The sequence below is a fragment of the Chionomys nivalis genome, chromosome 17 (assembly GCF_950005125.1).
Source record: "Chionomys nivalis chromosome 17, mChiNiv1.1, whole genome shotgun sequence".
Classification (NCBI taxonomy): Eukaryota; Metazoa; Chordata; class Mammalia; order Rodentia; family Cricetidae; genus Chionomys; species Chionomys nivalis.
In genome coordinates this window covers 7188871-7204199 of record NC_080102.1, presented here as the reverse complement: position 1 = coordinate 7204199, position 15329 = coordinate 7188871, and the positions used below count along the sequence as shown (strand labels likewise).

General features: G+C 37.5%; 1 protein-coding gene across 8 annotated transcripts in view; it reads right to left on the bottom strand.

Annotated features, from left to right (window-relative positions):
• Nucleotides 1–15329, bottom strand: part of Oxr1 (oxidation resistance 1) — a 348145-nt gene that overhangs the window by 23549 nt on the left and 309267 nt on the right. For 6 of the 8 annotated variants that reach the window (XM_057791396.1, XM_057791394.1, XM_057791398.1 and 3 more), the window contains 3 exons: nt 13440–14194; nt 7945–8113; nt 6048–6210 (listed from right to left, as the gene is read on the bottom strand). In XM_057791396.1, the coding sequence (XP_057647379.1) occupies nt 6048–6210; nt 7945–8113; nt 13440–14194 (1087 nt within the window). Of the gene's footprint in view, nt 1–965; nt 1168–6047; nt 6211–7944; nt 8114–13439; nt 14195–15329 lie in introns of those variants that run through there. The other 2 variants (XM_057791401.1, XM_057791402.1) reach the window with 2 other exon arrangements.

Below are 15329 nucleotides of genomic sequence, written 5' to 3'. Positions count from 1 at the left end.
TCACCTCAGTCCAGCACACTCCACGCTGGCCTCTTCATCTCATTAGTACATTTAGGGAAATACTGCATGTGTGTCGACACCACAGACACAGGAAAGCTGAGAACCAGTAAGAAACAGGGAAAACCACCTGAGTTAAAAAATCACCAAAGAGCTTCTTCCAAGCAGAAGACTTTGTGATGTGCGGCATCATGCTGAACTAAGATGTTCAAAACACCACGGTTTCCCTAAATTTATAACTTAAATATTTTAAAAATTAATGGTAGGTAACATTTAGCTTAAAAATTAAATGGTAAATAAAACATTATGAATACCTGTATTGCTCTTAAGTTAAAAACTTAAAAGACTTAGCTAAATAGTTAATCTGATAAATTGGATCACAAATTTAAAAATTAATATTCTGAGGTGTTTATACCGTTCAGAGCTGATGTAATAGAAAATGAAAAACCTGAAATTATAATTAAAAACATCAATAAAGGGGTTTTGTCATTTCTGACATGCTTATCATTGAGGAAGTACAAAGACGCTTCCTGAGTCGCTTTACAAACCATTCTTAGACGACAAAATAGCAGCAATTTCTCAGGCGCTCCCAGTAAGTTATAACAGAATCCATTAAGTAAAATTTAGTCTCACTCTCTTCTCTTAAACAAGGCAAACAATTCAGAGTCCTCTCCTACAAGACTAACTTTAAATGAAGAAAACACTAAGGCAGTGTTAAATATTTTCTATCTTGCTTTTTAAGTGAATAAAAAACCCTATTTTTAACAAAGCAAAATTCTAGCAACATATTAATCCCCTCTGAAAGATATTTAGAATTCCTAACTATATCTTAAAAGTATTTTCTGCAATCACATAGTTTTTACTCTATAAATACTCTGTGTAAGCATTCAAGCACTAGGTAAGTTTGTATAATGGCACCACTACAAGATTGGCAGATAGAGAAACTGCAATGACTGATCAGGATTTACCAGGGTGTATTTATGGTTCACTGGCTGATGTCTTCTCCCCTTTTTCCCATACCAGAGACGGGACATTTCCTTCCCAGGTCACATTAAGCTTCAGCAAATCACGGAAGACCTGTTCTCAAAAGCATTCTTCCTCTGTCAAAGATACATTTCCAGCACCAGAGCCCTGCCACAGTGACAAAACAGTTCGCTGGCAGCACAGACGTGATTGACATGGCAGAGAGCTAATCACTAAGTAGTATCCATTGAACAGATAGTCCTGAGTGGAGACTGTAAAGCTGGGGAGGGAAGACAGTGTTTCCCATGCTTAAGTTCGGTTGCACTGCACCCAAGTGTGCTAAGAAAGGGCTCAAAAGTTTAAAGACACAGAGCACATATTTCCACAGCACTAACAGATACGCTGAATACAAGCAATGCATTGTGTACAATGTGCAGAATTCCTCCCAAACCGCACGTGACTGCAGTTAACACTGCACTGTTCGTTCATAGAGTTCCACAATTCTTTCCTATTTCCTTTTGCTAGACTTTTGTTCTTTATAGCTAATAATCCTATAAAATTTAATTTTATGGGGTATTCATAGATAAGAAACTCATTTTAAAGTGTTTTCTAGCATATTATTTACTGAAAGATAATTGTATTTACTATATCTACATATGCTACCCTTCATTAATAAGTGTATTATGGAATATAAGTAGAAGCTTACTTTTTAAAGATTAAGTACAAAGTATAACTACATTTAATTTAGATGTAAACTAAAATTACCTGGCATTCAGTTTTATCTATACTATAATGGTAATGTCCAAATATTTCTTCCATTTTAAGGCAAACTTGCTCTCCTACTAATGGCTATGTGTAATACACAATGCCATCTCCTCAAATACACGCTACTCGAGTACATACAACGTGTGCCCCACTGAACCCAGCACACCCTGCAGTTATTATTCCCTTCTCTGTACGCCAGCCGTGCCCCTCCCTTTAGTTTCCACCACACTCCTTAAACATGAAATACAATGTGGTCACAGTCCATCCCTTAACACCACTCCCCAAAACAAAACCATCAACAAAGCTGAAAAAATTGGGGAATATTTTAATAACCTGCCTAACTACTAGAGAATCTTTCTCAAACATGAAAACATGTGCTTCAAAATGAAGAGTGTTCTGAAAAACAAAACCAAGCCCAGCACAGCCGATTCTGTGTGCTGTGCATTACATAGGCACACCTGAGAAATGTGGTCTCCCGTGCTGACTGCAGACATAAAGACTGTTATTTTTTGACAGTTGCAACTGAATGTGCATTTTGATAACTAAGCTGAGAAGAGATTGGAACACCTTTTTGCTTGTACTTTAATATACTAACTCAATTTTAATATACATGTACGTAGTTCTTTAATAACAATAATGAAATGCATTTAGGAAAATAAAAATAATCTAGCTGTTTGGCAGATACCATGTTAAATATGCAGCTTCAGTCCTCTGCATGGTTCTTATTAGAAGCTGCAGCAGTATTAAAACTGGTATTTTTCTTTGGAAAATCTAATGACTACAGTGATAACTCTACTTGATGACAGCTGTGCATACAACAGGAAAAGAATCCAGTAATGATATAATCCAGCTTAATGGTGTAAAAAAAAATTAGGTTAAACATTTACATGTATATAATCAAACTGGAGAACACTGGAAGTTATAATCAAAATCAACATACAAATAATTTGAAAACTTAAGCCAAAAGGTAGGTAATAGACTGTTCTGAATAATCCTTTGGGAGCTTATGTCATAAGCACACAACATATTATATTTATACTAAAATGAATGACTTGACCTTTGAGTGGTTGAGAAATTCTAAGTATTATCAAACACCAGAAAAAGAGAGTCAGGATCTAAGAAACTGAACACAAAATGAAACAACAATTTATCAACACTTAGGCAAGGGATAAAGGTAGAGAATAAGTCAGAGCCTTTTCTTCTAAAAACAATGATTTCAAAAACAAAACCCCAGTTATGGAGATGGGACAGTTGGCAAAGGTGCTTGCAGCCTGACGACTGATTCCTGGGACCCACATGGTGGGAAAACCAACTCCTATAAATAGAATCAATGATACTTCTCAGATCCCTTTTAATAATGCAGTGATTACTCTGATGTATAGGGGATCTCACTGTCAAAATGTGGCTCAACTTTCCCCCTTTTGTTGGAGAGGTGTTCTCCTGGTCAGCTTGCCTGGCTCACATATAATCTCTAACACTGCACTTAATGTTCCCATACTTTTAATGCTGAAATTCCTGCCTTTTCCTGTTGAAGCTCTTTTAAGATGTCTTTAAAGTTTTCCTATCCAAACTACACATCCCACCAACTTTGGGTGCCTTGACTTACAATCGTTTAACCAACCCTAGAGAAATGCTGAAGATATCAACAATGGTAAACAACCGAGTTAAGGGAAATCGTTCTGTTCTGGGAGAAGATTAAAAGCAAAGACAAGTAAGTCTTTCCACATCACAGTCATATGCCCAAAATTGGGCTTTTTGTTATTGATATTCCCTACAAGAAGGAGTAAAGGTGAATAGATCAAAGCCAATAACAAAGAACTCCTAATAGACTTGTCCCAAGATAGAAGGCATCACTCTGTCGGACCATCAGTTTTCTATCACTGATCTTAAACAAGAGACTAGTATAAGATGCAAAATGAGAAAAACCAGACGGCAGCAAAGTTTACTTTCTAGCTTATGATTTCATACTCAGATTTCATAAAGTTTGTAGTTGAAAAGGTTAATCGTGCATACAAGTTGTCCAAACAGCCTGAAAGAAATCTGGTAACAGGGTGAAGAATCAGCTTTTCAGTCTTAAGGCTCCTCTTCCTTAGTCGCATTACCCATATTCAAGACCTCCACAGCCACAAACAAGAGGTAGCTGCTGCATTAGACCACTCTTTCCAGACTTTTTGTTTTTTGGGGGGAAAATTTTCCTAGGACAAATGAGGAGATATATAAACTTTAAACTGTAAATTATAATTCTCAATGTCCCCCCCAGAAACTGAAGCCATTTCTTTGATTCAAAACAGTCAGCAGTGGGGATGGTAAGATGTAGCCAGGTAAGGTGCTTGTTAGGTAGAAAAAAAACAAAAAATCTAACTAACTAACTAACTAACTAACTAACTAACTAAATTTGGGAGTTTGGAGCCTCAGAAGCCATATAAGGACCAGGTGACAGTGAGGACTGCCTGTAACTTCAGCTTCAAAAATTGAGATGGGGATTCCCCAGAGCAAGCTAGGTGTGGAGGCAAGCAGTGTCTGTGAACTCTGGGTTGCACCGAGAGGTACTGCCTTAAAGAATGAAATAGCAGAGCAGTCAGAAGATTCACGTCAACCTCAGCTTCTGCATATACAGATTCAAACACATACTACAGTCCACACGTATGCAAACATCCACACATTCACATACAAGCACACAACACATGCATCCACACGAAAAGAAGAAAAAAGAAAATGTCAGTAGTTTTCTATTTCTAAACTTAAGTGACCCAGCCAACATTGGGAGAAGTTCTCGATTCTCTTTCTTGATGAAAAATACTGCCACCGACCATGTTACTGCCCCGTTTAGAAACTTCGTTATAGCCTAGCTGCCATTAAATCCTCATCATTTACGTAGCATCTTTTACCAACTTATTTCCTCTGTGGTAACCTACTTTCAGCTGCTGCTACCTTAAAACTTGTACACATCTTTGGAATTCTGGACACATTTACCTTCTGAGACTAAGAACACAGCTGGAACCTGCGGTTACCATGTGAACCCATCTACTGTAAGTGGAAACATGTGCCCAGCACTCTCCAGAGATTTCCTCCCTGCCTGCTCCCTATGCCTCAGTTTCCAGGAACCATGAGTCCACGGACTTCGGCTACTTCTGTTCTTCTGACATCAGACCTTCCCCCTGTATTCCACCCATTAGCTATGGCATTCATCCATGCAGCTGCTTACATAATTAGGTTGTGACTGGTCTATTACTTAAAATTTGATAAATATCTGCAAATTTACCCATCTATTCTGCTGATAGTAACTCAGGCCATTACTAATTTGGAGCTAGAATTAAGATTAATACTTTTTATTGAAATATTGAAATAAATGTACACTATATATTTTCTTTCCCTTCATCATATTGATGACATAGTAAATGAATGTTGTACATAACACACAATGTTAGACAAAAAATCAGGAACACAGCTTGAACAGAAGACACACCATGTACATCTTAACCCTTATACATGCTAGGAGCATGTATACCTTAATCATTATACATGCCAAGTGCATGCACAGTAAATTCATATTACACAAATAGTCACAAGCTTTAACCAAATGGATAATAAAATCCAACTCTATTTATTATCACATTTTAGCATCTGCTCTGTTTTCTAAAAACATCAAGAAGAGATTAAGATAAAAATACCAAAATAATAAAAACGTTATTATTCTATCAACGTTCCAAGACAAAGCATATAAAAAATCACATAATCTTAATACTTTTTAATCTATGGGAGGCTTTTTAAAGAGTTTATCAGTATTAACTTGGACATTGCTTAAAAATTCATTAAATTTAAACACATAAAAACTTTTTTTAATATAAAGTTAGCACCAACTTCCTGCCCTCACCTTAGTATCACTGAATTCAGGTCAAGACAATGCTTACTTGGTGTGAAACTTGGACATGACGGCTAATTTTTCTAAATGCACTAAATGAGCATTCTTTCATGTATAAGAAAAAAAAATGACAGATGAATCAAACAGGAAATTTTTTATGACAGTATAATAGCAATTAATGTTATTTCTATTTTAGCCATGTTGTCTTCCTTTAAATATGTTAAAATACATCTAAAAATTACTTTATCCTTAAAGATCCAATATTTTAATGTAAAAGCTGAGTGACAGAGAGCATTACGTTACCACTCAGATGCATTCAGAAAACACGTGTGTGCATGGATGGTCAGCTAGGCCTTCAAAAACCTGCTTTTGTGAAATGGATTCTGCAGTTTGTGGAGTACCATAAGGCCATAAATCACACAAAAGAAAGCCAACAGAGCTGATGGTGTCTCACTCTTACCTCCCATTCTCTGGCTGCTGCGTCAGCTGCAGGATCTTCATTTGCTTCAGACTCCTCAATCTTCTTGACGACTATGAACCCAGGCTCTCTGGTATATTCACCAGTATCTTCTGCATAGATTTCCGGACTCCACTGAATGAAGAAGGCATACAAGTGCTCTGTCCTGTTAGAGCGAATGGTTATTAATAGGCCTAGTATTATCTGCTATTAGCAAAAGTTAAAAGACTGCATTTGTAAAATGTTTTGACAGAAGTTGAAGACTTTATTAAACAGTAAAGCCCACTATCAGGAAGACATTTTCTTTGAAAACGGATTTAGCTATCATTTGTCAAGTTCTAAAAACATATTGCACTCATTGGAAGGCCTGTCGCTATACCAACTGCAGTGTGATGCTTTCCTACCTAAAGACGCTAGTACTGGGAAGGAACTCACACAGCATCCAAACTGAAACGGCAGGACACAGTAAATCCTTGCTTCAGTGGTTGGTGATCTAATCTTCCCATATCTGCTTCCTCTTTATGGCATTTTTATAACTACAGTCAACTGTACTGGCTGCTGTACTAGCAATAAACATGTTCAAAGATCAAACATCTACGTGCTTCCTGGCTTTAGTTAGCATGGAGAAGTGAACTACAAAACTGAGCTAACATGGACCAACCAATAGCAACGGCTCTAAGAAGGATGCGTCCACCTCATGATCTAAAATGTTATGTGACACCTGGCATATGAAGGGCAGCAAGTTTCACCTTCCAGGCAATTAGTCACTATCAACAATTCTCTTACGTTTTCTGTCTATGATGATGCCCCAAATTCCAATAATAATAATATTAATAAAAGCCAAGGTACATCTTAAGTACGACTTGCAATGAAATTTCTAACCTGGGTACTGAGATGGTGACGCAGTATTGGTATTAGGAGGACTGACAACCTTTTCCCAGGTAAGGTTACAACACTTAGGTCTGGAACCAAGAACAACACTAAAAACAAAACTACATCTAAAGATTAAGAAATAACCAAGAATAATAAAAATGAGATTTTTTTACGTTAGATTTCACTGAACAGTTACATTTTTACTATAATCACTTTAATCCCACTCTCTTATTTTCTAGGATGTTTCTTTCAAGTAGTGAATTGTGCAAATCAAACTGTTTTAATTACTAAACTCCCATTTTAAAAAGGAAGCACACATTATCTGGTGTATCTGGCGGTTGGGAAGGAGGGGAAGTGCGGACTCTATGGGATTTCCAAGATGCACCACTCCTCCTGCACCTGCCACTTGATTAGCTCTCCACTGGCAGGAATGCATTACAGATAACCTAACTGTCTTCTGCCTCAGGGGTGTTTTCCCAACCAGGAAGTAAGGGAATACCCTAACACATTCAGTTTCTTTAGGAGGGCGTTATTAAAGTATAAACACTCTCAGGCTTATCAACTTTGGCGATGATGCTATGAATAATTCTACATAAAAAGTCTTTTTTGTGAAACCCTGTCTCAAAACAGAAAAAAAACTATACATCCTTCAAGAAGGCTGTGCTGATACATTCATGAATCTTCAGTCTAAGATACTATATAAGTACTTTACTGTTAAAATATTCATGTTCTAATGTTTTTCAGTAAACTAAATCTGAAACTTTTAAAGGCATAAACTAAGAGGCATCAGATAGTAGCTCATTTCCATAGATTAAAACCACCTTGCTGACTTATAGCAGAGGACCGCCGGGACTGTGCAGGGCAAACTGTCCTGCCTCAGCCTTTCTGGGCTGGAATTAAAGATGTACACCACCATGCCCACTTACTTTTAGTCGGGAAATAGAGGCTTTTAGGACTTTGATTCTGGTGTTGTGATCTATAAAAGAATCTTGTAAGAAAAGCAGAAGTTTCGACGTTTTTAATTTACCTTTCTTGTGGCACTGCAAACCAATATTCATGTTTCTTATCTCTCTGTGCATACTGCTGCATCGTAGCACTGGCTTGAGACACAAAGGTTTTCCTCATCGGTTTTCCAACTCGGAGACACAGGAATTTGTGTAGTCGATGCCTTCTCTTATCCTTTAGAAGCGAAGACCCTGGAAGGGTTATGTAGGCAGTGTTCGTTCAGTCAGAAAGGGTACCCAAGTGTCTTAGATGAAGTAACTTTACATTCTGGTTCAGAATTATAAAATAATGTATTTTACTGGTACTTGCACATATTCAGTTAATTAACATTTATTTATTTATTTATTGGCATGGAAGATCTAGTTACTGAAATAGCAAGATTAACTGAAAGAGTCAAGTTAGTGAACTAAAATTTTGCTGAGGGCTATTAGGAAAAATGCAAAATTTCAGATTTTTCAATAAGTTGTTAACAACAGCTATGCCGAATTACATGTATCTGTAAAGCATTCTGTAGATTCTCTGTTAATCTTTTAAAATTACACCTAAGTCAGTATACAGAATTTGTAAGTGGCTATTTTAATATGGCTATTCAAATATAAAAATTAATGTAATCTCCAGTCTTTGCATACAAACAAAGGTGTGAGAAATCAGCAGTATACCACTAGCTGCAGAGCAACGTTGAACGGCTAATTATGTCTAAGTTATCTCCAACCAGAGGCACACATTATTTGGAGTCTGACAGTAGGATTAAGTCTGTGAACACGGACATGAATTAGCTTGCTTCAGTGCAGTCCCTGAGGAAAGTGTGCTGTAGAGACACCCCCCGCCCCGGAAGGAAAGCACAAAGTGCACAACCTGCCTGCCCCAGCGTGAGCCACTGGTTAAAAGGAGGAATGTTGGCCGCTCTTGTTCTTCCCATTATTGTATGCTACAGTTTACTATTTATCACAATGCTTCCATCTTATAAAATAATAAATTTCAAAAAGCTTTAATATTTCCACATTATACACTATTGCTACAAAAATGGTCATTTAAAACTAATGTTTTATTAAAAAGAGGAAACCAATGGTACAACTCAAAGAAAGCTGTATCGAAGTGCCTACTTATTTTCTTCTTTTGGCATGTGGCTATAATAATCTATTAAATATAAATTATCATAGCCTATAAAATTATATATTTAATATATTTATATTTATATATTTAATTGAACAGAAATTAGTGTCTAACCCTTTTCAAAGATTTTTTAAAAATACATAAACCAAATACTCTATATAAAGATCTTAATGCCAATGTTACTTACACCAAAGGGAGTAACCATCTGAACAGTCTAAATTGCTACAAACAACAGGTAAATGGCTGGATAAATGGTAAGACCGATAAAACCACATTTTGACAAAACTATAATGTAAATACAAAAGTGAATACCACACAAATGTTAAGTGAAATGAAGCAATAAGCAATACATACAGTACAATCTTGAGTTTATACTCAAATCTGTATGTACACATAGACTCAATTATCAATCAAAACCAAAATGCCTTCCAAAGATCTGTAAGGATGTTAATACTAGTTGATCATCATTGGTAATAAATTCCAGATAATTTTATAAATTGTGTTATAATTTCTTGTATTTGACAATGTTCCTAATAAGTATTCATTGTGTTCTGAATAAAGAAAAAAATACTGTAGAAAAATATTCAGCCTTTAAAGAAATTGCTTTGAATAAATGCATTTCTTAATACCTAATAACTATAATCTTAGGTTTTCAAAGTATCTTAGTGGGATGATACAAAGAAAATTCAGTATTTTAAAAGCTGAATGTTGAGTCTGTAGTACATGTGTTGGAAGACGGAGGGAGGACCAAGTCCTTCTGGGACAGAAGAGACCTTGTCTCTAAAGAACACTCTTATTTCTTAGGCTTTTGAGACATTCCCTTGCTGGGCAGACGAGGCTGGCCTCAGCACTAAGGGAGTCTTCTTGCGGTGTCTACAAGGTGCTGGAATTACAAACAATTACCAGGAAGTGCAGCACGTCAGATGGGGCCAGACCTCTATGAACTGCTGGGGAGATGAAATGACACACAGCAACTATGGAAAACAAGTGGATTCTCAGAAAAGCAAACAGTTGTGTGATCTGGCAATTCCTCTTCTAGTATACGGGAATTACTGCCCCCTCACAAAATAACCATCCAAAAACTGAAAGGAGGGGCTACAGTGACACTTTATTTATGTTTTAATGAATAAAGCTTGCCTGAAGATCTAAGCCACTAGAGGTCAGGCAGTGGTGTCACACATCTTTATAGCCCAGGATTTGGGAGACAGGGGCAGAGGGATTTCTGTGAGTTGGCCACCCTGGGCTACACAAGATCAATGCAGAAACAGATTCAGGTGGTGGTGGCTCCCACCTTTAATCCCAGCACTAGAGGGAATGTAAAAATGGGAGGAAACAGAGCCTCAGAGCTCAGTCTGCAGCCACCCAGCCTTGGTAGAGGTAAAACTTCTCTAGTGGCTTGGTTGTTTTGCTTTTCTGATCTTTAGTTCGAACCCCAATATCGGTCTCTGGATTTTAATTATTTGTGCTACAAATACTGCCCAAACATTTCACAAGTATTTCCACAAAAATAAAAAAAAAAGGATTCTAAACAGACAAGAACAAAGTCAAACATGGCTTTTTGGTCCAGCAGCATTTCTTGCGTGGGCTCTGTTTGCTGGTGGTGAACAGAGGCATGGCTCCTTTAAGAGAGGCTTCCTAACTCAGTTTTAGCAACAAAAACCTCGCAGTGCTTTTAAGAGGCTCTGCCACCAAATGGTGTTTATGAGCAGCCACCATCAGGCTTCTTTGGACCTAGATACTCCACAGAGTTGCGGCAATAAATGTGACTTCTTCCAGTACCTCCTCCATGAAGCTAGACTCTCAAAAAGCTAAGAAATGGGTGGAACAGCCAAAGCCACAGCTTTAATCCTAGTCATGTCACTCCAGCGTTTGGTCAGAAAAAGACACATACAGTAAAGGCAGAATAAGACGAAAGACAACAAACAAAACAAACCTCTAAACAGTTTACACTGTGTTTAAAAATATAAATAGGTTTGGGAGAGAAAGTCCTTAAAAGAGAAACAGAGTAAGAAAAAAAGCCACATAAAGATGGAAAATAAACAAAGAGTCTGGATACTGTATGTTATTGTGTTGTCTTTGAATTGCTTTATTGCTGAGGAAGGAGCAATAGCTGCTAAAAGACATTTGACTTCAATGCTGGTGGATTAGTCCAAACAAAATTCAAAAATTAAAAATTCAAGTCAAAAGATATGTTACTTTGGAGAAAAGATTTTGCTTTTGTTTCCATAGAAAATGAGAGCCTGTGGATTCATTCTGGGATAAGAAAAATAAGGTTTGGTCAAGGAAGATGCCCTGAAAAATCTCAAATGGGGATGAATGGCCCTGATGATCCAATGTTTCAGAGCACCTTTGTTGCAGTTTCCTCTGAGTTCTACAGCCAGAGCAGCCTCAAGACTGCTGGCTGAGATGGTCTAGCCTCACAGAATACTAAAGTCAGGACCTGATTAAAATCTTAAATTTTCTTGGACTCCCCATAGGAATATCAGCGCTCCGAAACAGCAGGAAGTAGCCTAGAAAACTATGCCCACATTCCCAAAAAATGGATTATGGATGTTTGTCATTGTTTAGAGTATTGGTTACAAGTTGTTATGAATAATGGTCAAGAAAAAAACTAAACAAAGGAGGTGAGATTCAGAGTTCTTGTGTTGAAAAGAAAAAAATGAGGAAATGCTGTGGAATAATCCTTATACATTGGAGAGATTTGTCGCTCATAGTTTAATAAAACACTGATTGGCCAGTAGCCAGGCAGGAAGAACAGGTGGGGAAACCAGACTAGAATTGTGGGCAGAGGAAAGACAGAGAGAGAGTCAGTCACCAGCCAGACACAGAGCAAGCAAGATGAGAATGCCTCACTGAGAAAAGGTATCAAGTCAAGAGACTAAACATAGACAGGAATTATGTATTAAAATAACTTGTATGATCTAGTTAATAATAAGCCTTAGCTAATAGGCCAAATGGTTTATAATTAATATAAACCTCTATGTTTCGTTGAGTCTGAACGGCTGCAGGACCTAACAGGACAGAAACATTCGCCTACAAGGGATTCCTTTTTATACAAACTTTATTCACTGCAGGATGATTTGCAATACTATCCATATGACTGGATTTTCTTAGCATTAATCAGAGACACCCTGAAACTGCTGGCAAACAACACTTATATGCAGAAATGTTAATTCTTTGGACTTCCAAGAAAAGGAAATTTTTCTTACACACACACACGCACACACGTATGTATATATACATATTCCTGAGCACATAAGTATTACCTACCCAGTCTGTATATAGCAATTAATGGAAAGAGAGGTCATGACTTTAAAAGAGAGCAAGAAGGAGCATAAGGGAAGGCTTAGAGGGACATGATGCAATTATATTATATAATCTCAATAATAATAATAATAATAATAAACATAGGACAAATTCAAGCACATTTTTAATAGAGATGAATGGTGAAAGCATGATGCTGAATGAGACGTAACACAGAAACTTTGTGGCTGTCTTATGTGAATGGCTGGAGTAAGGACAACCCTGAGCACATATTGGTGGTGGCCGGGGAAGGCAGGAGCGACAGTTCACTGCTCAGTTCCAGTCGTGCTTTCAGGACGCGTGCAGTGAGGAGTCTCCAACAGTATGAATATGCTGATGGCCACAAATTGTAGAGCTCAAAATGGTTAAAATGGTTAATTTTATGATATGTCTATTTCATAATAAAAAGTCAAAATGGTAAATTTAGTTTGTGTATTTCAGTAAGTTGGTAAATTTAACTTTTGTATTGAAGTAGAATAAAAATATGAAATTAAAGTAGTAACTAGAGTTTATATGAGAATTTATAAACAACTCTGCAACAGAACTGAGAATGTAACCAAGTTATCTGAGCCACAGTGTACGACAGATGGGCTCAGTACATTCGTAGCAGAAGCTACTATGCTAATTCTCATATCAACAAAAACCTGAGCTAAGGAAGGAAGCTAATCACCCTGCATGCTTGTTTTTAAAAGAAACCATCTAAGCAAAGAGAGGCGGGATTTTCATGTGGACAAAGAATCCTAACGGTGTCCAACGGTGTTTTCTAAAAAATTATATATTAAAACCTTGGCAGTTATAAACTGTAATTCAAATGTCAAATATGCGATGATAAAATCATACCAAGACCTTATGAAAGTAGAGTAATCAATGTGTTACACAGGGTAGGTGCACATCATAAGGCAAACTACAGAGAATGCAGGGAGTTAAACAAAGGGATGTTCAGAGACTAGGCCTTGCATTGACACGCCTCCCAGAGTGACGTCACTCAAGAACCATCTGACAGTCTTTCTGACAGACCTAATCTGCAGCCTTTGGTCAGAGAGGAAGGAAGAAAACAACGTGCAGAACACCAGACTGAATTCACACCTCCCTAACCCTTACCATCCACACGTCCGTCCACGGGTGCACCTTGATGTTTCCCTTCTTTCTGGGACGCCTGTTGGATGCTGTCTCTTTGCTGTTTGGCTCGCTGCATCGAGTGGCTTTTCCAGAGTTTACGCAGCTCCTCCACTTCAGTCTCTGAGTCCCGCTTTTGCTCTTTCCCCTGTCTATCCTTATGAACAGTTTGCTTTTCCTTAAGTTCCACTGCTTCTCCAGAAGGTACACTCCCTTCGCCTCCCTCCTGCTGTAGTGAATTTTCATGACGGAAAGAAGAATCCTGGTCACCATGACTTTTTACATCTGTGCTTTGCTCTTTGGGGCCTGAGACTTCAAGTTTTTCTGTAGCCTTATCTCCTTCCTTAGTGGCGAGTTCAAGACTACTTAAATCAGTTTCATGAGATAAAGCCTCTTGGTTTGAAGAATGTTTAGTATTGGAGTTAACGTGGTCAGGAATGTTAGGAGACTCTGACTTGACTGCCAATGACTCCACTTCAATCTGACTGACTGTTTGCACAGACTCTGAGGACGCGTCGGATGACTTATCCTGCCGCGGCTCGGAGAGGAGCTCCTCCCGAATGGGAGAGAGTTCTGACTCGGTGAAGACGTCCTCGGAGAGAGACTCCTCCGTGCTCCTGGGAGCTGTGCTGGCACTGTCATTACCTGGATCGCGGGCTCGTGAGTCCGTTTCCTCAGCAGCAATGCCTGTCATTTTCTTGGAATGGCAGAAGTCCCTTCCTGACAACTGATCTAGTTCTCTGTTATAAAATAAAATTAAAAATTACTAGACATTAAAACTGTAACATTTTACATTCCACAACCAAATAAAAAATATCATAGAAGAAGCATTTCAAAATAGGCAAAGTATAGTCCTCAACAAAAATAGAAATACCATGTTCTTCACATACACCACATACATCAAGAGTTTTCATCAACTGCTTACTATTGGGGAAACATCAATGGAAGATTTCTCTGTAAGTAACCTACAACCAAGTTTGATAACTTAAATTCTTGATGAAATTATAATAGTGAACTAAAACTTTTATTGGTAGAACACAGAAAACTGGCTACTTCAACCTATCACATTCATATGCAGTGCTTATTTTTATGAACTTAAACTAAAATACAAACTATAACGCAAAGGTTAAGAGCAACCTGAGGCCCAACATTTAAAGGAAATCCCAAGCTAGTAACTCAGAACAGTTCTAAGAGAATTTATTCAGTTAAAGAACGAAGAAGTCAGAGATGAATGTTTTACAGCCAGGTCTCATTTTCACCATCACTAGCATCTGTCAGGTAAATACCAACGTCCACAAGTGGGAAGTTCTAGAAATAAGCAATTTAGACTGATGATTAAAGCTGCTTCATAATAAATGGAAATTATTTGTAGTCTCAACGGCAAAGCATCAATATTTGTCCATATATGGCTAGAGAACAGAAATATGCCAGATAGAAAGACTAGAAAGTAAATCAACACAGAATAAGTGGCCTTCTGTGGATATTAAAGCTGATTAAGTTTCTTATTTAACTATTGTGGTTTTCAAGTTTTTGTAACAAAACATATACTTTTCCAAGTGAGATGTGTAAAATGTCAATATTTTAAACATTTAGTTCAAGTGCCTTCTGTCTCTACTGGATTCATCTTTTTGTTTGGTTTTCCAAGACAGGGTTTCTCTGTTGGATTCATCTTTCAAGAAATACAGGCAGCTAACTGACGATAATGAATGTGAAATGGTGCCATCTATTGGTGATTTACTTAAACTGCAACAACAGGGTCAAGGAACTGGACACAAGCTTCAGGTGATCTTGTTGATACATTTAACAGAATCAAGAGACTAGCTGTTAAAAATTTTTAAAAAAAGATAAGCATTTAGGTGAATTTTCTAACCTAAT